Here is a 21,615-nt window from a genome sequence, read left to right on the forward strand (position 1 = left end):
TGTGTGTGCACACACACACATGCATGTGTCTGAGAAGAGCTTCAAAAAGTATGTGCAGAGAAGCCTGGAGCCAAAAGAGGGAGCTGGGTGTCCTGGGGAGGAAGGGCCATGCACTTCCATGCTGGGGCAGTCCCGGGAGCTCAGCTGTGCTCTGGCCTTCCCTGGGGTGGCACTGACCTACCCAGAAGGCCACACTGCAGGAGGCCTTGTTTGTACTCTGGGCACAGCAGCATCTTTGGGAACCATTTTCCTGCAGACAGTGCTGAGTGGAAGCACGGCTCTAAAAGGATCCCCAACGCTCTGAATTATTTATCTGCTAAAGTATTCATCATGGATGAGCTGGTCTCCTCCTGCAGCTCCCTCCCCGCCTGGCAGCCATATTGGGTCACGCCTTTATAAAACATTTTCTCATACATTCCCAAGAGCTTTCTATGGCTGGAGTTTTCCAGAGGCGCCAACTGCCTTCCTTAGCTCTGGGTGTCTTCAGGGGGGCAGCATGGGCAGAGCCTGGAGCCCAGCCCCTGGCAGGCAGCCCGGCGCTGTCCCGAATGGGGACATTTGCAGCAGCACATCTCTGGTTCTCTGCCCTCAAGGCTGGAGCCTCACAGTTGTCAGAAAATTCTGTAGAGGGGCCTCACCTGACCCAACAAAAGCCGTGACCAACACTGGTGCTTCATGCCCTTGCCACCCCAGGTACCAGTGTGGCTGAAGTACAGACCAGGGCCTGCCCGCCTGAAGCGTTAGCTTAAGGGTCTCATGGCTAAAGGACAGCAATGGGTCATGATGTGCGGTTGGGAGGTGGGAAGGGAGGGGCTCTGTGGTAAGACCACTTGCTAGTCAATCCCCAGAACCTACATAAAAGCTAGGCAGGGCTGCATGTGCCTGGAACCCCACCAGAGAGGGGCAGAGACAGGTGCAACCTGAGAGCTCTCTGGTCAGAGCTCATATCTGGGCTCTTCTCTTTCCTGACCACACTGATCTGACCACAGGGGCACCTGGGTGTTGAGACCCACGTGCAGCCTGTGATAGAGCTGCTTATCTGAACAGTGTTAGGGTCCCTGACTTGACAGACTGACATCCGGGGACCGGCAGGCATGCAGGACAGGACTCAAACACTGAGACATTTATTGTGTTGAAGCACAGGTCTCGTGCTCACAGGGGTTTTCAGACAAACACCAACAGGCACGGCTGGCTCCAGACTGCTACTCTTTCTTGGCCGAGCTTTGCTTTCCACAGTGATGCGCCGTTCCCCATCTCCCACATTATTTATACGGAATGCCACTGGGTAAATGTTAGAGTCCAAAGGGCTGGGCAGCACTGTGAGCAAAATGGAACCGGCCTGTCTGCAGGACTGATGCTACCTACAACAGGGAGACTGCATTGAGATGGGAGGGTGGCAGGGCGGGCACAAGGGCCTCCTCGGGGCCTCTGTGCAGGAGTTTGGGAGGCAGAGGCTGAGCTGGTCCAGGAGGCCCCTCTTGCCTCCTGCAGTGCTGGGGTCTTCCAGGGAGGCCTCAGTCTTCAGCCACAGGAGGAGGTGCGAGCTGCAGCTGGAAGTTCTCATTCTGGAAGACGCTGTTGAAAGCAGGGCCACTCTGGGAGCCCGCAAATGGCCTACAGCTGTCACCGCTGCGGTTCTGCGAGAGTTCCGTAAGGAGAGCCAGCTGCGAGGAAGAGGGCACATGTGAGGTGTGGGAGGGCACAGCCTGTGGGGGGCAGAGGGAGAGAGGGTCCTGCTCTCTGCCTACAAGGAGTGGAAAACACTCAGTTTGGATCACAAGGTGGTATCTCCTGCAAGGGATGCCCCCCTCCCCCATGGGCACAAGAAGATGCTGCTCAGGTGGGAGCGCTCCAGACCCAGTTGCCTTCCTGTGCACAGCCTCCCTTGGACTCTCTCCTCCACACCTTTCCCATAGGCTGCCTGTGCACAGCCTTCCTCCCTTAGACTCTCTCCTCCACACCTTTCCCATAGGCTGCCTGTGCACAGCCTTCCTCCCTTAGACTCTCTCCTCCACACCTTTCCCATAGGCTTCCTGTGGTACCTTCCCGTGGTCCAGAATTATCATCACTGCCTTTCACCTCTCTCTATGGTACCCTGGATATCTGGCCACCAATTTGGTTTGGCCACCAAGTGACAGTCGTGGATCCCACCCCTCCTCCAACACACCCTCCCTACTCCGATCTGTTTGTAGTCACCAATGGCCTTGGCACTGCCCCTCGTCTGCAAGTGGTTTAGTCCTGGAACACCTACCAGGAGGAACCCTTCCTGCCAGCCCCCTGAAAGGCCATGCTGTACACCTGGCTGCCTCCTCTCGCCCAGCTGGCTTTCTGCAGGTTAGAATCTGGCAGCCTGGTGCTCAGATGCCCTTGCCGGTCAAAGGAAATGAGTCGGTAACCAGGAGCTGGGACTCCTGCCTGCTGAGCAACAGCACCTGGCTCTCCCGCAGTGCTAACCTGAAGACTCACTCAAGGTCAGGGCTTAAGCCCAGAACTGTGGCTGGGGCCTGGAGATGGAGCATAGTGCCCCAAGGCTGCTCTCAGGAGCTCTGCTGAGGCCTCATGGGAGGGCGATGAATGCCTTTCTGTAGGGACCGCCCCCAGGGGAGGCAAGTAGCAAGTGAGCCTTCAAATGCCCCAATGCAACTCTGTGCATCTGTCTCCTGGCATCAGTCCTCTGGCATCTCTGCAAGGCAGAGGCAACTGCCTTTACAGGGCCAGACAGGCTGGGTGCTTTTCATGGGTGGCATTTCTAGTCCTCCACAGAACCCCGAGGACAGACTCACTCCAGACCACCAAGCTGTGACAGGGTAGGATTCAAACTCAGATGCATGTGGCCATTTCTGCTCAGCCAAGTTGCCTGTGGTCTTGCCTTCTGGAGGTTACATTCCCATCACGTGTGCCCTGCTTGCCTGCCCTGACCTGGAGTGGAAGAGTTGACCTGTTCTTCCCTCCTTCCAGGGGCTGGGAGCTGGCCTGGGCTGTGCAGAAGGGAAGGGACAAGTCTCGCCAGTCAGACTTGCATGGCCCCCGTGCTAACATGGAGCCTTACCCAGAGCACAGGCAGTCTGAAGGAAAATGTCTAAGAGTGCAGAAAAGATGTTTCCAGGTTTCCACAGGGGAAGGCTGAGCCCAGGGTGCTGCCAGACCTGTGCTCTCGATGCCTGGATGGGACATGGACCATCCTGAAGGAAGGCAGGCGAAGAGCCCAGAGACACGCTTCCGTCTGCCATGGATGCCTGTGCAGGACTGACTGCTCTCCTCCCACAGTTGTAAGAGACCAAGAGTTCAGTCATGTCCAGTTCCCCAGTCTTCACCGCAGCTAGCTAGGTGGTCACAAACCTACCTTGTAGACAAGGGAAGTAGGATGTACAACTTCTAGCTACTGTTCCTGAAGAGAGGGCTAGCCTCATCTTCCTTTTACTCTGCTTGCTAGCTACTGTTCCTGAAGAGAGGGCTAGCCTCATCTTCCTTTTACTCTGCTTGCTAGCTGGCACGCAGAAGCAGTGGGCAGAGCTGGACCGACCATGCTGAACTAAGTGAGCAGAAGCCTCAAGCTGGGGGAGACCTGGAGGTTCAGGGAGGGTGTCCTGGCTTTCCGCATTTGCTCTTCCACCTAGTTCAAGCCACTGTTGCTTAGTATTGGTCTTTCGTGGCCCAGATACAACTAAAGCAGATGTTGGGGAGGGCATGGCTGTAGGGCAGGTTTGGCAGTCTCGGATGCGAGCATAGTCTTCCTGAAGGAGGACGTAGGCTTCTAGCTTGCTCTCTATGGAGACAGGCCATGCACAGCCCACCTGTGTCCTCACGGCCCCTGCCCCCTGAGAAGTAAGTAACAGATACCTATCTATTGCCTTTGTCTTTGCGGCAAATTCTGAGTGCCCTGGGGGGCCAGGACTGGTGGGCCATGTGGTCAGAACAGGTATAACGGGGCACCTTCCAAGCCAGAGCTGGAAGCAGGACTCCAAATAATAAGTTACAAATCAGAAACAGAAATATCAACCATAACCATTACCCGAGAACTTCCTCGGTAGAGCCGGCACAGCTGCTCGAAGGCTTGGATTTGCTGTGGATCCAGAGCAGGCTCTGAGTTTGCCTAGGGAATAAAAAACGGTCAGATCAGTCGTGACATGTCTATCCCTGGGTAGCCTCTGGCCTTCCTTACATGGATGAAGCAAGACACATTAGTTCCCTCATGTGGCTGAAGAAAATTAGTCCTGGCAGCTGGGAGATTTGTTTGAGTATCCTTCTGATGGCGGCTCTGATGCTCCTCCCAGCCGCATCCTCTATCCGTGAACCTAGCATCCTCCTGAAGGATGCTCTGATGCTCCTCCCAGCCGCATCCTCTATCTGTGGACCTAGCATCCTCCTGAAGGACGCTCTGATGCTCCTCCCAGCCGCATCCTCTATCTGTGAACCCTTTCCCCACCATGACCTCTGAACTTGCCCCACTTGTGGCCTCCCTGAGGGCTTCTGAGCAGAGTGCCTTTGACCCATCCACTCCTGGGCACCCACAGCCATTACCTAATGTGGCTCCCCCAGACAGTCTTTTTTTCTTTTTGCTATTTCCTTGTTCATTATAACTTCAGCTTCAAGACCAGTCTACTACTGCTTGCAGAAGGGACGCTGGAGCACCTCTGTCATCTGTCTGTCTGTTGTCCCCTGCCCCCAGGAGCCTGCCAGTGCTGCAGCAGACTTTGTCTGACTCACACTTGGGGAGGGGAGAGGGATTCCCGGGAAGGAGCCAGGAGGTCAGCAGCGTATCTGAACACTAGTGTTCATCCCACGTGACCTCGGGAAGTCATTTCAATCCTCTGACCCTGGAGGTGACCCTTGGGAGGTCACTAACAGTTAAGCTAGATGACAGCCTGCTTCCCACCAGGCAAGGGCTCAGTCATGCTAGCTGTTATAACTGTACCTGAGAGGCACCCTTGGTTAGAGGTTTGTCTCTGAAGTGTTTTGTATCTGTGCATTAGGCTAGTGAAAACCGTCTGTTGTTCCCTTACACTATGAACCTCTCAGGCAGAAAGAAAAAGGTTTCTCAAACACCCCCCCCCACACACACACACGGGTGGGGCTTCAGAGCTGAAGTGTGTGGGGTTGACTTTAGCTAGAGGGCAATAAGCACTGAGGCCTGGTGCAGACACAGCCATGAGGAACATCGCTGAGCGCATGTGGAGCCCTGGCTGCTGCGTGCCACCAGGGGCCATCCCACCAGGGTCTCAAAAGCGCTCTTAGAAAGGTCCTGGCAGATTCGTTTTCCCAGCCAGGAGGGTATTCACTTTAATTAATTAAATAAGTAAGTAATCTGGGGCATGTGTGCATGCCATGGTTCCTGAGGGGAGGCCACAGAACAACCTACAGAAGTCAGCCTTGTCCTGCTACTATGTGAGTCCTAGGGATGGAACCCAGATTTGTCAGGTTTAGTGGCAGCAGCCTTTACACTGAGGTGTCTCACTGAGCCAGATATGAACTTAAGATAGTATGAGATCTAGAAACTTTGTTCCCTTAACATTTGCACACCCCTCCCCCCCTACCCCTGGAGACAGCTGCCTAGGGCTGGGAATGGAAACAGCGCTGCACTTCCCGCGGCCTGCAGGTACCACAGCTGTCTTCCCGCAGGAGGAAAGGAAGTCTGAAGCCCCAGAAAGCAGCAGCTGAAGCGAAGAGCGCTCACATCTACCCAAACATAATGTCACAGCTGCTCTAGCGTGTGACTGCCTCCTTCTTGATACGTGTGATACTATGGCCGGCTGAGGAGGTACAGAGCAGATGAGGAGGGTAAGAGGGGGAGCTTTTGGGGTTTGCTCTCATTCGGCTACACTCATTCCAGTGGATCATGCGGACAGACGAAGGAGTCCCGACAAGCTGAGAGCGCTGGAGCTGCCTTGACACTTGTTAAGAGCCACTTGGCTTCAGCACTATTCGGCAGGAAAAATGATATTGGAGAGAGTACGTATCACACAATCGACAGATTTATAAGATGTCCAAGGAGGTCCTAATACCTGCAGGTCAGATAAATACACATGGCTCAAACCGAAGCCCAGCAGGGAATGCCACCACCGCTAAGGCACAACCACTGGCGAGCACGGCCCAGCACCTCTTTCAGACCCCTTAGCAGCGGTGCCCAGGCTGGGGCAGAGCATGTGTCCTGTACTGGCCGCTCTACACCACTGCCTCGTCCTATATAAGGGGCCCTCCCTGGCTATCGTGCGGCCTGGTGCTCTAGCTTCCTTTCTTTATTGTGGCAAACACCCCGACAAGGAGCAGCTTAGGGAAGGCGTTATTAGGTTTACAGTCCAGGTTTCGGCTCATTATTTCATGACGTCAAGGCAGGAAACTAAAGCCTTGCCCACAGTCGGGGCAGACAACACAAGCATCGGCCTTGCCTCCTAGAAGCTCCCTCCTCTCTGCATTGCTCAGGAGCCCCTTTGAGAGTGGGTGGCTGGGTAGGGGTGGTAGAAGGGGATATGGCTGGGGAGGGTATGAGTGAGGGATGGGAGTGGTAGAGGTGCGCTGGGAGGCCCCGCTGGTCAGATGCTGCAGTCTACCATAATTGAGCAGCCCTCCCAGGGGTCGGCACAATATGGAGGACTCCTTCTCCTGTCCTAGAGGGGCTTCCTGCTCTCTTCCTAACCTTATCTGGAGGATGTCTCTAGGCCTGGATGTCTGACTTATCTGTGACCCTTGACACAGTTCCCTGAAAATGTTCTTCCCCTGCTGCCCACATGGTAATTAAGTAGCATGTTCTAGCTATTTTCCTGGGGCCATGTTGCCATTAGCCCAGCTTATGACAGGAGCAGACCACCTAAAGCAAACTAGGGTTTGTCTCAGCTACCACTCCAATCATATGTTCCCTGTACTCTGGAACAAAGCTGAACTGTCTCACTTAAGTCGTATCCCAGAGGGCTAGCTCCGCCCTGTCCACGGGCTGGGTGCAAAGTTCTCTGTTGCCGCTTCTGCCCCCTTGTCCTCGTGGACTGGTGGCCAATGAACTGCTAGAAAAAAGGGAGCCCCACAGGTGGGTGTGGGAGTGATGAGGTCCACAGTGGGCTGGGCCCTTCTCCATCAAGTAACAATCAACAATCAAGTAACTCCCACAGACACCCCACAGGCTAACCTGGACTGAGATTAATTCTTCATTTAGACTCGAGGTGGTGTCAGGCTGAAAGATGAAACTAACTGGCACAGGAGGGCTTAATAAGAAGGGTCCAGCAAGAAGCAAACAGAGCAGGGACTTGTGGAATATTAGCTTAAGATGTGTGACATTTGTTTATGCTATGGAACATTTATTTAATGATGCAAAGATGTGTTGTACTCTTTTGTGTCGTGTTTGTTTAACTCTGTGAAGCTGTGTTACTCTGCCTGTCTAAGACACCTGATTGGTCTAATAAAGAGCTGAATGGCTAATAGCAAGCCAGGAGAAAGGACAGGCTGGGCTGGCAGGCAGAGAGAATAAATAGACAAAAAAAGAAGCAAGAGAGATCAAGGAGCAAGAGAACAAGAAGGGGAGGATACTAGGGGCCGGCCACCCAGCCACACAGCCAGTCACAGAGTAAAAGTGAAAGAAAGACATACAGAAGAAAAGGAAAAAGCCCAGAGGCAAAAGGTAGATGGGATAATTTAAGGAACTTTGGTTAGAAAAAAGCCACCTAAAGCCAGGCATTTATAAGTAATAATAAGCCTCTGTGTGTGATTTATTTGGGAACTGGGTGGCGGGCCCCCAAAAGGGCCAAAGAGCAAAGACAACCAACAACAGGAAAACACTAGGGAAGGCAGGCCATTTGAAAAAGACGCTGCAAAAGCCAAGTGACCACACGGCTGAGCGGCGACAGCAAGGAAAGCTGCCGCCTTACGGAGATACTTGTGTAAACTGTCTTTGGCCTGAAGAAATACTGGATCATGTACCAAATGTCATTAAACTACATGTCATGTAGAATCATATCATGATGGAAAATGCAGAGGTCCTGTCACTTCTGAAGAGCTACGGAAAGTTCCCTCAGACCCTGTAAAAAGAAAACCTGTGTTGGACACTGTGATCTCTTAAGCTTTTTGTTACTAATTGTGTTTCCTTCCTTCCTTCCTTCCTTCCTTCCTTCCTTCCTTCCTTCCTTCCTTCCTTCCTTCCTTCCTTCCTTCTTCCCTCCCTCCCTCCCTCCCTCCCTCCCTAACTTCAACCAGGTCTCCCTGTGCCTCAAACACACATTAGGCCTCTCTCTGCCTCCTGACGGCTGGGCCCAGTACATGCCACCTTGTTTAGATCAAATGGTCTGCTGCCAGAGAAACAGTGACTGACAGGAGCTTAGTCGTAACTATTTCTGGGGGCTGAGAGAAACGCTGGCTTTATATTATCTCTCACAGACATGCAGTTCTACAACATCTAGACCGTTCTCACTTACTCTATTCCAGCAGTTATATTTTGGACACAATTACGATCTTCTTAAGACAGTGAAGGTCATGTCACAGGGTAGCAGAGTGTGACGCTAAAAACAGAGTCATGACAACAAGCCCCTGGGAAATACTGGATAGCTGTGGGTCTGCTCTGGGCATGGGATACACTGTGCCCACCCTGGGAGTTTGCTGGTTGAGTGGGAAGTGCAGGAGCTCAGGTAAGGTTCACTCCGCAGTTTCTGACCCAGTGTGTCTCGGATTTCAGTGTGGAGGAGAAGTGCTCAGCATGCTGTTAAATGCCGCCTCTGGACGGCAGTGTCCAGTGGAGACCCCACAAAGTGGGAGGCTGAGGCAGGAGGAGAGTTTGTTCTAAACCAGCCTGGGGTATATGGTGAGACTCTCTTCAATGTTTTTGTAATAAAAGATTTGGGCTAGCAGGTATGGAGTGGGGGTTGAAGATAGGCACCTCACGCAGATGGTATCTGCACTGTTCCTTACAGTGTCCTGATGGTGACAGGCCACGTTTAGGTTATATGTTTTAGCTCCTGGTTCAACTGTATCCAGCCAATTAATTAGCGCCCTTCCCCCACCCCCACAAGATGACTCAATTAGGTATATTGCTTTCAACATTTGTTAGATTTACATGCACCCTGGAAATCCTTGCTAAGACTATTTAATTAGACCATAGTGTCCTTGCTAAACAGTTTGTTCAAATCTTATTGGATTGAACACTTAACATTTTTACCATGTACACAGGGGTATACAAACTGAAGATAGTTGGGAGGTTTGCCCAATAAAACATGTAGAATATACATGCCCATGGGAGATATTTTTCAAATTATATAGCATACCAGGGTGAGCTCTGGCCTTGCCAAGGTGCCATTTCTCCTATTAGGCCTTTAAATTTCTTGAAGCTGCCAGGTGAAGGGGGTTTTAATAATGTATCTGTGGTGGTCTGACTGAGAATGGCCTCCAATGGCTCATGTATCTGAATGCTTGGACCCCAGTTAGTGGAACTGCTTGGGAAGGATTAGGAGGTGTGGCCTTGTTGGAGAAGGTGTGCCACTAGGGGTGGGCTTTAAGGTTTCAGAAGCCCATACCAAGTCCATCCCCCTCCCTCTGTCTGCATCTTTCGGATCAGATGTGAGCTCTCCGCTATGCTCGAGCACCATGCATACCTGCTACCACCATGCGTCTGCCATGGACCAACCCTCTGCAACTACAAGCAACCTCCCAACTAAGCGCTTTATCTATAAGTTGCCTTGATCATGGTATCTTCTCACAGCATTCAAAGGGTGACGAAGATAACATGCTAGAACAGTGAAGAACATATCACTGAAAGTAACAGGTTCTTTCTTATGACATGAGCCTGTCACCCTAAGCACCAAGAAATTGCCTTCTAGGAGTTATGGGAGTTCTGAGACCATCCAAGAAGTAGAGCACGGCTGTGCTAACCCATGAGCGGCCAGAGCCGCACACAGTAAGCGTCTGCAGACAAGTGACTCAAGAGGCAATGAGACAGCTGTCTGTTGAAGCGCTTAGGACCTCGTAGGTGCTTGCTGCCATGGAGCCCTTCCTGAGCTGAGAGCCAGGAGTTTTAGGCGGCAGCAACAGATAGTGCATACAACAGTTGAGGTGACGACCCGAACCCTATGCCTCTAATGGGAGGACAGCGGGGGTGGACAGAACTCCTGCAAACAGATGTACCCAGAAGGCTGGGCATTTGGCTGTGGCCATGAATCTTCTGAGGTGCTGACTGGCTCCTGCCCACTCCCTCCAGGTTCATGAACTGGGATTTCTAGTGTTGCTAGAGTCAGTCCCTGGGTACAAGGATGAACGATGATGCCTTCTTCTGCAAGTTGTCTTGGTCATGGGATATCTTCACAGCAACAGAACAGTAACTAAGACATCTGTCAACAGCTCCCTGGGCACGAGTTTTCATTCTTAAACAATTCAGATCATTCTCTTCCCGACACTCCTTCTTGTCTCCCTCCCATCCCTACCACACTCTTCCCATCTTTAGCAGTTCTCTGATGACTTTTGGTTTGGTTGGGTTTATCCAGGGCCATCTGTGTACCCACTGGGTTAGAGGTGGAGCCTGGATGGGTCATTGATGGGTCCATGCCTGAAGGCAGTGATTTTCTCTCCCCTGAACTATCAGTAACACACAGCTCAGCAGTGAGAGGGAGGGCCTGGTAGGGCCAGCACTAGATCTTATTTGTTCTATCCTCAGCACTCTGTACCCCAAACCTGCTCAGTAAACATTTGCTAAAACACACATCATGCCTCATTCCGAGCCATCAGTTCTACAGCTGGATTCTGTAAAGGTTCCTGTGATCTCAGGTATGTTTGTCCTACATGTCAGCCAAACCATTAATTTCATCTTATTTAATCCAGTTTGGGAAAGGTATTTTTAAATGTCAGGAGAAAATGAACAAACAAGGCCTGTGCCACTGCAGATGCTGGGGCTGGAGGTCTGTGCTGTGCCCTTGTACCGGAGCTGATGCTCCCTTCAACAATCCTTACCGCACAATCTTAGGTGAGGCCCCTGCTCTCTCTGAGCAGGGCACTGTTGTTGACTTTTGGTAACCCAGGGAAACTGATCAGAGCTTCCAATATGAAATGACTAAGCAGCTGGAGGGAAAGCCATGCCCAGGACTCCAGGAGCTCTCTCAGGGGTGGCACTCAGAAGACACAATAACCTGCAGGCCCTGCATACACGGCCAGTCTCTATCATGTGCCTGCATGGGACATCATCCTAATGAGACCAGAGACCCAGAAACGGAGCACTGAAGCTCAGTGCAGAGTCCACAGTGATGGGGCCGGGGGACAAGCAAGGGTGTGCTGCATGAGAGAGTATGGGGCAAGAGAGAATGGCATCCTGGAAACAGAAGCTATCCGAGGGCAGGACCGTGCACGGCAGCCTGATCGCTAGTACCAAGCTTAGGCTGAAGCAGCTCTGGGATGAAGATCTGCCCATCAGATGACCAGAGACAGCATTCTCACTTCTTCCTTACTCAACAGCAGAACAGCCTCCTCCTGGGTTCCAGCTGAGTGGCTCTGGAGATATTTAGTGTCTCTCGGTCTGGTTTGCTGTCTACGAAGCTCTGCTTTGCAAAGCTATCACGAGACTTATAGACACCTGAGCTCTCACCTGCTCACCAGTTTCCCGTGAGCACCTCTGGGCCCACGCTCAGTGTAATTCAGAGTATTGCTACTATGTGCCAAAGTCTACCATCCAGGGGATGTAGATTTAGGGCAGGGAGCTTCAAGGCATACAGTGCTATTTACCGAAGTCAATCATGGCTTATAGTGCGAATCAAAAGAAAACTAGGGCAGCCAACTAGAGGCACTGCCACAACACAGCCCTGAAGGGAGATGAGAGTCAGTGAGAAGATGCTGTGCAGGAAACTGGTCTGCCAAGTCCGTGTCGTGCACAGGGGAAAGTGGGAGCAACAAGCATTCCACCCAAAACTTCTAGAAATGAGCAACACTTTCAGCAGAGGCAGGATACAAAGCCAAGGTAAACGACAGCCTTCCTACATGCCAATAACAAGCAATCTAAGGAACAGATCACGGACGCGTTTCCATTCACAATAGCCTCAAAAATTAAAATATCTAGGAATGAGCAAACCAAGTAGGTAAAAAACCTTGACAACTGAGAACACTAGAGGATAGAGAGCCCTCCCGTGCTCGTGGATCAGCAACATTAGAACTGTAAGAATGATCATCCTACCCAAGTCAAGGCAGCCCCAACTAAAATCCCTACAGAAAAAAAAATAAAACAAAACTCTGTACAACACAAAGGTGTGGGGAAAGTCTTTCTAAACGGGACTCCATTGGCTGAGGAACTGAGGCCAACAGCTGACAAATGAGACTCCATAAAACTAAAATGCTCTGCACAGCGAAGGGAAACAACCACGTGACGAGGACGCCCGCAGAGTCGGAGGGAACCTTTGTCATCTACGCTGAGATGGAGGATTCATGTCTAGACTACAAAGAACTCAAAAAACAGTAAAACAAACAAGCAAAATGACTCAAACAAAACAAACAAACAAACCAGGCTATAGATCCAAACAAAGAGGTCTCAAAAGATGAAATAAAACTGGTTAAGAAATACCCTCAAAAGTGTTCAGCTCAAGGCATGGTGGCATATGCCTTTAATCTCAGAAGGCAGAGGCAGGTGGATGTCTGTGAGTTAGAGCAGTTAGGGCTACATAGTGAGCCCCTGTAGACACTGTTCCCACCCCACCAAAATGCTTAACATCCTTAGCAATCAAGCAAATGCAAATTAGAGTCAGTGTACCCCTTACCCCTCCCCAGAGCTCCATCTGCACGATTCCTTTTACTCTGCTGGCTTTTGTGGTTACTTTATGACATATACTCAATTCTAAAGATTCAGAGCTAGGATCCATGTATGAGACAGACTATATGGCATTCGTATCCACAATATTTTCCAGTTCTATAGATTTACCTGCAAAATTTCATTTTTCTTGATAGCCGAATAGTATTCCATAGTGTGTGTGTGCATGTGTGTGTGCATGTGTGTGTGTCTCACATTTCCATCCTCTCAGTTGAAGGGACCATCTCCTAGCTCTTGTGAACAGAGTTGAGATGAACACGGCTGAGCAAGCAGCTGTGGAGCGGGATGCTGAGTCCTTTGCATGCTGGGCCAAACCTACCTTTAGCTTTTTATTTATTTATTTTAAAGCGTTCACCGCACTGACTCCCTTAGTGGCTACAGCAGTTTGTAACAGCATCAGTACTGAAGAAAGGCTGTCTTTCCCCTACATTCTCACCAACATTTGTTGTCTGTTGTTTACTGACTGACTAACCATTCTGACTGTGTTATCAACAACTGTCCAACTGAACTTAAGGCCTACTTAAAGAGGGAGTTCACACCTGGTACCATAAGCCTAGCCAGCTACAACAGCTGGAGAGGCTCTGGGCCTCCTATTGCCATTTCCCTAAATCAGTATAACTTCTAACTGTATTTTTCTGCAGCAGCACCCAGTTGGACATCTACAATGTTACATAAACAACTAAGGCTTTTGGGAAAATTACAGAGAAGGGGCAGAGAGACTGTAAGAGTCGAAGAATCATGATAGTGTCTTGTAGACATATCAAGATAGTACCTTCTAGACATTTCAGGGATGCTGCCCCCATGAAATCACTACAGTGTTGTCACCTAAACAAGACCTGCATAATGGCAACAACAGTTGACGTGACAACGTGGATGGGGACATAATGACAACAACAGTTGACGTGACAACGTGGATGGGGACATAATGACAACAACAGTTGACGTGACAACATGGATGGGGACATAATGACAACAGTTGACGTGACAACGTGGATGGGGACAGTTCTAAAAGGCTCCACCCCAAGATGAAGAGCTACAGGCAATCAATGGCTGCTGAAGAAGAAGAATCAGCTTTCTCCAGGGACAAGTCCCTCGATAGGCTTTCTAATCCTAGCAATCAACCCTAAACACATATGTATACACATGACATTAAATGGATTCAATAAGTTGTATGCATGTATGCATGCAGGCATGTGTGTGTATGTATGCATGTAGGTGCATATGTAACAATAATAATTAAAGAAGGTCATGAATTTGAGAGGGATTAGGGGCACAGGAGGAGTTAGGGAGGAGAGCAGGAATGGTGGAGGAGATGGAAATAGTCACATATTTGTAAACAAAATTCTTAAAAAAATTACAATTTAGATTAGAAAAAATGGGAGAGAAAAAACTAAAACTAAAACCCTGAGCAGTGTGGCAAGCCACAGCACAGAGCCCTACCCCATGTCCCAAACCATCCCAGCACAGAACTAGGGAGCACTGATTCCCCCAGTCACGAGAGGAGAAGCGACTGGTGCTAACCGCATCAAGTTTCTTTCCACTGCTAAGGGCTGGAAGTTAAATTGGAGCCGAACATTTTAGGGGAAGAAACAGTGCCGCTCTGGAAATGACCTGCAATGCTCAGCATTAAAGCAAATCCGCTCGAAAATGAGGTCTTGGTGATCTGCAGGAGCCCTGGGGAGAGGCAAGTGAGGTGAGCACAGATGCCGACGGGCGGGCTGCAAAGCCGGGCGACTCAGAGAGGAGCTGTGAGCGAGCTGTAATTACATCCGCCAGAGAAAACCAACCAGGGCATTCCGGACCCATGGTCCTCCCAGCCACAGAACCAGCTTCACTGCAGAAGCACCTGAGCCACCTCCACCCTGAAGGCTCTGCTCCCAGGAGGGATGTGAGGCTAGGGAGCCTGCACGTGAGCCTTCCAAGCACACACAAGAGCACGGACAGGCACAGAAAGCTGCACTCTGCTTGTTCATTTCTTGCTCATAATCCATATGCGAAGTTATCACCTCCTAATCGTCTTCCCACCTAACATGCTTCTGAGAGCCTTGGGCACTTGGTGTACTGAACCAACACAGTCTGTGTCTTCCATGGGCAGAACCATAATCTGTTGGGGTACGAGTGCAACAAAAACTGCATTTCTGCTGTTCTCCTGCCTGTCCTCAACTTCACTTTGAAACCTGTTATCATCGTAATTGGCTGCAGCTGTCAGCCAGACTTTTGCTACCGTCTGAGCTGTTCCAACCTAGAGCCCTAACCATTTAAAGCTCTTTTTTAAAAATGAAACCCCGGTCTCAAAGGTAAGAACAAACCACAGCTCCTGCTCTGCAAATAGAAAGCGCCCTTCCTGAAGGTCCAACACGGAATGCTCTCACACTGAGTACCCGACCCTTCAGGCCCTCCTATGTCCCAGTGACTCAACACTCCACAGGTCACAGCTAATAATGAGTTAGATAATGAGATAACACTCGGGCTATTAAGCAGCCCGAGAAAGTGACAAACCGGGCGGGACAGGTTGAAGAGGCAGTCAGGGCTCTAGGGTGATGGACACGCCAATGCTGGCAGTGCTGGCTGAAACTTCTGTGACGGGCAAAGAGCAGCCAGCAGGACTGCCGCAGCCCAGCGTCGCTGCCGGGCGCCGGGCATCTCTGCAGCATTCTATGCACTGTCTCTTCAGGCCCCACTGCACCCTACAAGGGACTTCTGTTGCTGTCTCTTTAGTGATGTGCCAAAGGTCACACCCACGGAGAAGCACAGATCTGAATGGAGGCAATCCAGTTCCAGGGACTTCTTTATCTGTCATGGTCTCAATATCAGTCTGAAAGACGCCTGACAAAAACAGTCACTTACAAGGAACACAAAGAACGGAAACGGGCCTGCTTGGTCACACAGGTGACCTCTGGCCTTCTAGGGAGTCTCCGTGATCCTGCTCTGCAATGACAAAGTTCATTCCATCAGGCCTTCACAAGACGATGAGAGGGAAAGCTAGCTGGGAGGTAAGCAGGCCATGTGAAGAACCAAGCCTGCTGCAGGGAGGAGCCTCAAGCCTCACGTAAACCAGCTGTGCCATCCTGGTGCTAACCATGCCTTCTGCAGCCCCGGTGTGGACTCCGAGCCTGACTCTGAGGCTGCACATTAGCAACACGAATCAGTTGTGCTTCTGCCCTTGATAGTCATTGCCTCATCTGTGAAGCAGGAGGAGGAGGGCAAGCAGGAGACGCAGGCCTCCTGCTGCCTGGAGGGCTCTTGGTCTCCTGTCGGATGCCTGTGTTGAAGTACACAGCAGCAACCCAAGGAGGACGGAGTTACTGTCTGTATCCCGCAGGACACTGAGGTTCTGACACGCTTACGTACTGTTTGGACATGACAAGGTGAGCCATTAAACCACATCTGTGGCAGACAGAAGGTGACAAGAAGTTACAAGGCATTATGGGTGTCCCACAGGCAGATTCAGCTGCTTAATTTGCTAGAGTGCTGAGTCTGCACCTGCCAAGTGACTTCCAGGTCACCCAAGAGGCAAGTATCACTAAATGCTGTTTCATTACCCAGAGAAGCACAAGTGTTCTGTGTGAAACGGTGTGTGGCGGCCTGGTGACCATGTGGGGTCGTCTGTCAGTCTCTTGTCTCTCTTTCTTCTTCCCCCTTGGGTATGGAGCTCATCAACTCGCTAAACAGCCAGCTTCGGGGATCCAGCTGCCTCTGCCTCCCCAGACCTGGGCCCACAGACCTGCCCTGCTTCTCAAACTGAGTGGTTTTTGTGTGCTTTGTTTGATCTATCCATTCTGTGCTCTCTCTTTCACACACAGAATGTCCCCGAATTAGTGGGATGTTTCTGAAAGCCATATGCTACCCATGCACACGCTTGGCTGCCCCCTGCCTAGCCTGCTGTGAGAGACAACACCTGGGGAACAGACACTGATGATCCTGTCACACCAGAGTGGATTTTGAGAGCTGTTTGACAACTTCAGAATGTACTTGGAAGGTTTAGACATGTAATGTAGTGTTTTGGCCAAATTCATCAAAGCCTGTCTGCCATCCTGACATCAGGGAGGGCTGATCACAACCGCCTCCTAGGTGGGGCAATCACCTCACTGCAATGCAGGCAGTACTCAGTCACCATCACCCAGAGGGCTGGACTGGATTCACTGTAACAAAGAACTCCTGCTGAGGTTGGGGCCCCCAGTGCATGCTCCTAAGCAGACTAGAAGTTTTACCACAAGGTATATTATGACCTTCCCATCACTGCTTTCTGTTCTGTTCAGAAAGGGAAAAATTTTAAATAACCTATTAAGATGTCTTCTTATGGGAAGCATGGTTTCAAAGAAGGCACCCTGGATGGTGGCATTCTTCCATTAGCAAAGAACCCTTCTCTTTTCATCACTGGCCAAATGTTTGGTCTTACTTAAAAAATGACTGAAAACAGGGAAAGACTTTGTTTTCATATAAATAAAATCAAGGTCTGCTAGTCCCTGGTCCCCACACTGATGGTTTCTACTTAGGAAAAAGTCAACAATTATCTTCACAGGCTGCTCAGAGCAGTAACTCTCACAAGCCTCCTCTGAGGGGCTGAAGCCATCATGATTGTTCTATCAGAATCCTGAGTTCTGGATTGCATTTGGCTCAAACATTCCCGCCCATCAGAACCAAACATGCCTGGAAATGATGGCCAGATAACAAGAGGTACGGAGAAGAAACCAGAATTGCGGGTTTACCTCTAAAATTATTATGCTAGTTTGGCTAAGAATGGCCCCAATAGGCTCATATACCAGAATTGCGGGTTTACCTCTAAAATTATTATGCTAGTTTGGCTAAGAATGGCCCCAATAGGCTCATATATTTGAATGCTTAGTCATCAGGGAGTGGCATTACTTGAGAAGGATTAGGAGGTGTGGCCTTGTTGGAGGAAGTATGGGGCTTTGAGGTTTCAAAAGGCCATGCCAGGCCCAGCACTCCACCCACTTTGCCTATGGATCAGGATGTAACTCTGAACTACTTCTCCAGCATCATGCCTACCATGCCGGCTGCCATGGTTCCTGCCCTGATGATTATGGACTAAGCCTCGGAAACTATAAGCAAGCTCCCAATTCAATGTTTTATAAGAGTTGCTGTGGTTATGGTACCTCTTTACACAGAACAGTGACTAAGACAGAAGTTGGTACCAGGGAATGGTACAAGGCTGTGACAAGCCTGACCATGTTGCTAGCTGGAACATGAAGAATTTAGAAGACTTTGGGACTTTGAGAAAAGTGGCTGGATGCTTTGGGGTGGGTGGTGGTCAAGGGGCCATCCCAGTAGAAATATGGAAGACAGTGTGAAGGCAAGCTGAACAGCAGGGGCCCAGCTCAAGAAGGTTCAGAGAGGAGGAATATTAGCAAGTAGTGTAGAGACCACTCTTGTGATATTTTGGCAAAGAATATGGCTGCTTTTTGCCCTTATCTTAAAAATATGCCTGAGGCTAAACTGAAGACTTTTCAATTAATGGTCTTGGCAGAGGAGATTTCAAGACAGCCCAGTATTGACTTTGTCGTGTGGTTATTAGTGACAACTCTTAAGCAGATCTATAATGAGGAGGACAAAGAGAAATACAAAATGTTTACTTTGAGGAGAAAAGGAGCACCAGGAAGTATAATGGGGATAAAAAGTTTAAAGGAAAGCTAGATGCTGAATGGAATAAAGGGAGTGGTGACCTCAGGGCAGGACCCTGTCCTTCTAAGCTTCCAACTTGTAAAAAGGAATTAAAGAAATCATTAACCAGTAAAGGAAACCACCGAAAACAAAAGGCTGATACAAATGTAACTGAAGATGAGGCCAAGTTCCAGCCACACCAAGCAGCAGAAGTTGGCAGCTTTGGTCATATGGTTCTAGCTTTGTAGTCAAGGATATAAGAAGGGGGTTGTGGAATCTCCCTCAGTGGTTAACGAAAACTTCCAAGGCCAGGCACATGTCAGGGATATCCCTGCATGGAGCCCCAGAGAGGCCACTGTATGTAGCTGTGAGGGTAAAGCCTGGATTGTGTTGGAGACGCCAAGATATTGAAGATGCCAGAGTTATAGGACACATGTCAAGGAAAGATGCTAACAGGGAGTGGAATCAGCCCAGGAGAGAGACAAGTGTGTTACAGGCAACAAATCTGAAAGGAGTTGGAGGTCTGAAGAGCACCTTGACATCTGTCATGGAGATGCTGAGTTTGGAGTTTGCCCAGTTGGTCTTTTGTTGTTGTTCAATATTTCCTCACTATGTTCCCTTCCCTCCCTTTTAGAACCATAATGCATATTCTGTGCTATTACATGTTAGAAGTATGTGATCTGATTTTTGATTTTGATTTCACAAGGGGATTTCAGGTTAAGAGATTGCCTAGAGTCTCAGAAGAGACTTTAAACTTTTAAGCAATCTCAACACTGTGAAAGACTATGGGGACTTTTGAAGTTAGACTGAATGCATTTTTGCATTAGATATAGCTTCAAACCTATGGCGGCCAGGGAGTGAAATGTGGTGGTTAAAATAGGTCATTCTTTGAATGAGTAAGTTTGAATTCTTAGTCATCGAGGAGTGGCACTATTTGAAAAGATTAGAAAGTGTGGCCTTGTTAGAGGAACTGTGTCACTGGGGTGGGCTTTAAGGTTTCAAAAGCCCATGCTAGGTCCTGGCAGTCTCTCTGCCTGAAGATCAGGATGTAGCTCTCAACTACTTCTCTAGGGCCAAACCTGCTGCCATGCCTCCTGCCTTGATGATAATGGACTAAGCCTCTGAAACTGTAAACCAGCCTCCAATTAAATGTTTCCCTCATAAGAGTTGTTGTGGTCATGGTGTCTCTTCAAAATAGTAGAATAGTGACTAAGAAGATTAGCAAAACCAAGTTAACAATCCACAAGGCTGTGCTATAGTTACTCTCAACAGAAATTTGCTGCCTGAAAAAGACAAGCATGTCTGAACTCTTGCAGAGAAGTAAAATTTTAAAAATTGTTAAAAAGGAACCAAGAGTTTCACACCAGCAGTGGGTAGAATTTGAAGAGGAGGGGCTCAGTTAAGCTCCAGAAATCCATATTAATTACTGGACTTAACACATTACTCACTTGTGCAGGTTCAACCCCAGAGGCCTGGTAGAAAATTTGGGACTCTGAAAGGCACACAAAAATTCCAGGCTTTGCAAAACAGCAGAAGACAAGAGACTAATGAGCCAGACTGGAAAGAGTGTGGCTAAAGATTCAGGTGTCAGAGAAGTCCAGCCCCAAGTCAGGCATAGGATCTGGGATACTTCAAACCTATTCCTAGAATAGCTAAGAACGAATTCTCTGAAAAATTTATCAGCAACTGACAGCCAAACTCGCATGCCACTAAAAGACAGGAAAATGCAGATGCTCAACAACACTGCTGTCAATGCACAGCATCTAATCTGCAATTCCTTGACAGGAGCAGTAGAAAATGTGACCCACAGCAAAGGGATCAGCAGCAGCAATGCTCAGAGATGCTCGAACACACAAAGAACTGGAAAAATAATTATGTGTGTGTGACGTGCATATGTGTGTGTGTGTGTGTGTGTGTGTGTGTGTGTGCATGTGTGCGTGTGTGCATAGTGAACAGCCTCAATATGGAAGTCAGCTGAGCCAACAACTATAATGTCGGATGCATTCAAAGATGACAGACATGATGGTATAGTTTTGATAAGTACTCTTTCGTTGGAAGAGAGGGAACAAAGATGGCCCAGAAAACTAGACTGGCACCCGAACGGTCTATGACAGCCCCACACCAACAGCCCCTGAGCCTTGCAGGAGCAACAATGAAATGCCCTGGGAAGCAGAAGAGCGGCATGGGGCTCTGCTCATGGCCTAGAGCTGCACTGCCAGCTCCAGTGTTGATAAAGGTGGGAGCGGCCTCTGTGTGGATGGGTAATAATGACTCCACACAGAACCAGAACAGGCCTGCCCTGGGCTCTGCAAGGCAGGAGTGTGCACATCGATGGCTGGTGTGAACGGACTCAGCAGCGTGATTGTGCCATGTTCACTTCAGGGCAAGCATGCAAAATGGGTGCTGAAAGGGACAATGTTCCAAAAGAAAGCCTAGGATAACGACAGAGTACTGGACTGGAGAGATGGCTCAGCAGTTAAGAGCACTGCCTGATCTTCCAAAGGTCCTGAGTTCAATTCCCAGCAACCACATGGTGGCTCACAACCATCTGTAATGGGATCTGGTGCCCTCTTGAGTAAGAGACCTGGTCAGTCATCCTCATCAACTTAGACCATGACACCCGATATGGACAAGTTCAACAAAACCACCATATACGGACTGCCCATGCCTGCTGCATAAATTTCATTTTTTCATTTATTGTTCATCAATGCTCTCACCTTTGTAGCATGACAAAGAATAGAACTGAGCCTGTTCTCCAGAGAAGACCAGGGCTGGGCCCGCTGGGGCAAACAGACTGCAAGCTGCCCAGAGAAAGGGGTTGAGTAGCCGTTGTGGCTTCCAGAGAGTAACAGCAGCAATGGTTGGTGGTGTTACCCCACTGAGAGCAGGCTAAGCCCCATTCTAAGTTACTCTGTAGTGTACAAGCCAGTAATTTTCAGGCTGAATGCCCTAGGAGACTCCATTTACAATCAGTTTTGACTCTACTTTGAGGGAGAAGGATGACAGCAGGCCCTAGGTGGGCCTAAAATTCTACCATCCTGTAGCTACCTCCTATCTAGAAGAGATGGACAAATGACTTATTCCTGTGACTAGAAGAAGGACCACCCTATAAATGCACTGGGGAGAATTGAAATGGTGGGGACACACGGGCATATGAAAATTCTCTTGAGGAGACTAGGTTCAAGAATTTATTGGGCTCACCAGATTTAGGAAAAAGTACAAGTCTCTTACCTATACCCCAT

At 49.5% G+C, this 21,615-nt stretch overlaps 1 protein-coding gene across 6 annotated transcripts in view; it reads right to left on the reverse strand.

Annotated features, from left to right (window-relative positions):
- Positions 1-1,095: 1,095 nt before the first annotated feature.
- Positions 1,096-21,615, reverse strand: part of Vps8 (VPS8 subunit of CORVET complex) — a 212,800-nt gene continuing 192,280 nt past the window's right edge. For all 6 annotated transcript variants that reach the window (XM_087902093.1, XM_087902102.1, XM_087902095.1 and 3 more), the window contains 2 exons: positions 4,013-4,093; positions 1,096-1,664 (listed from right to left, as the gene is read on the reverse strand). In XM_087902093.1, coding sequence (XP_087758219.1) covers positions 1,515-1,664; positions 4,013-4,093 — 231 coding nt within the window. In that variant the 3' untranslated portion in view covers positions 1,096-1,514. The remainder of the gene's footprint in view (positions 1,665-4,012; positions 4,094-21,615) is intronic.

Source organism: Myodes glareolus, chromosome 2, assembly GCF_982192425.1.
Source record: "Myodes glareolus chromosome 2, mMyoGla1.1, whole genome shotgun sequence".
NCBI classification, from domain to species: Eukaryota; Metazoa; Chordata; class Mammalia; order Rodentia; family Cricetidae; genus Myodes; species Myodes glareolus.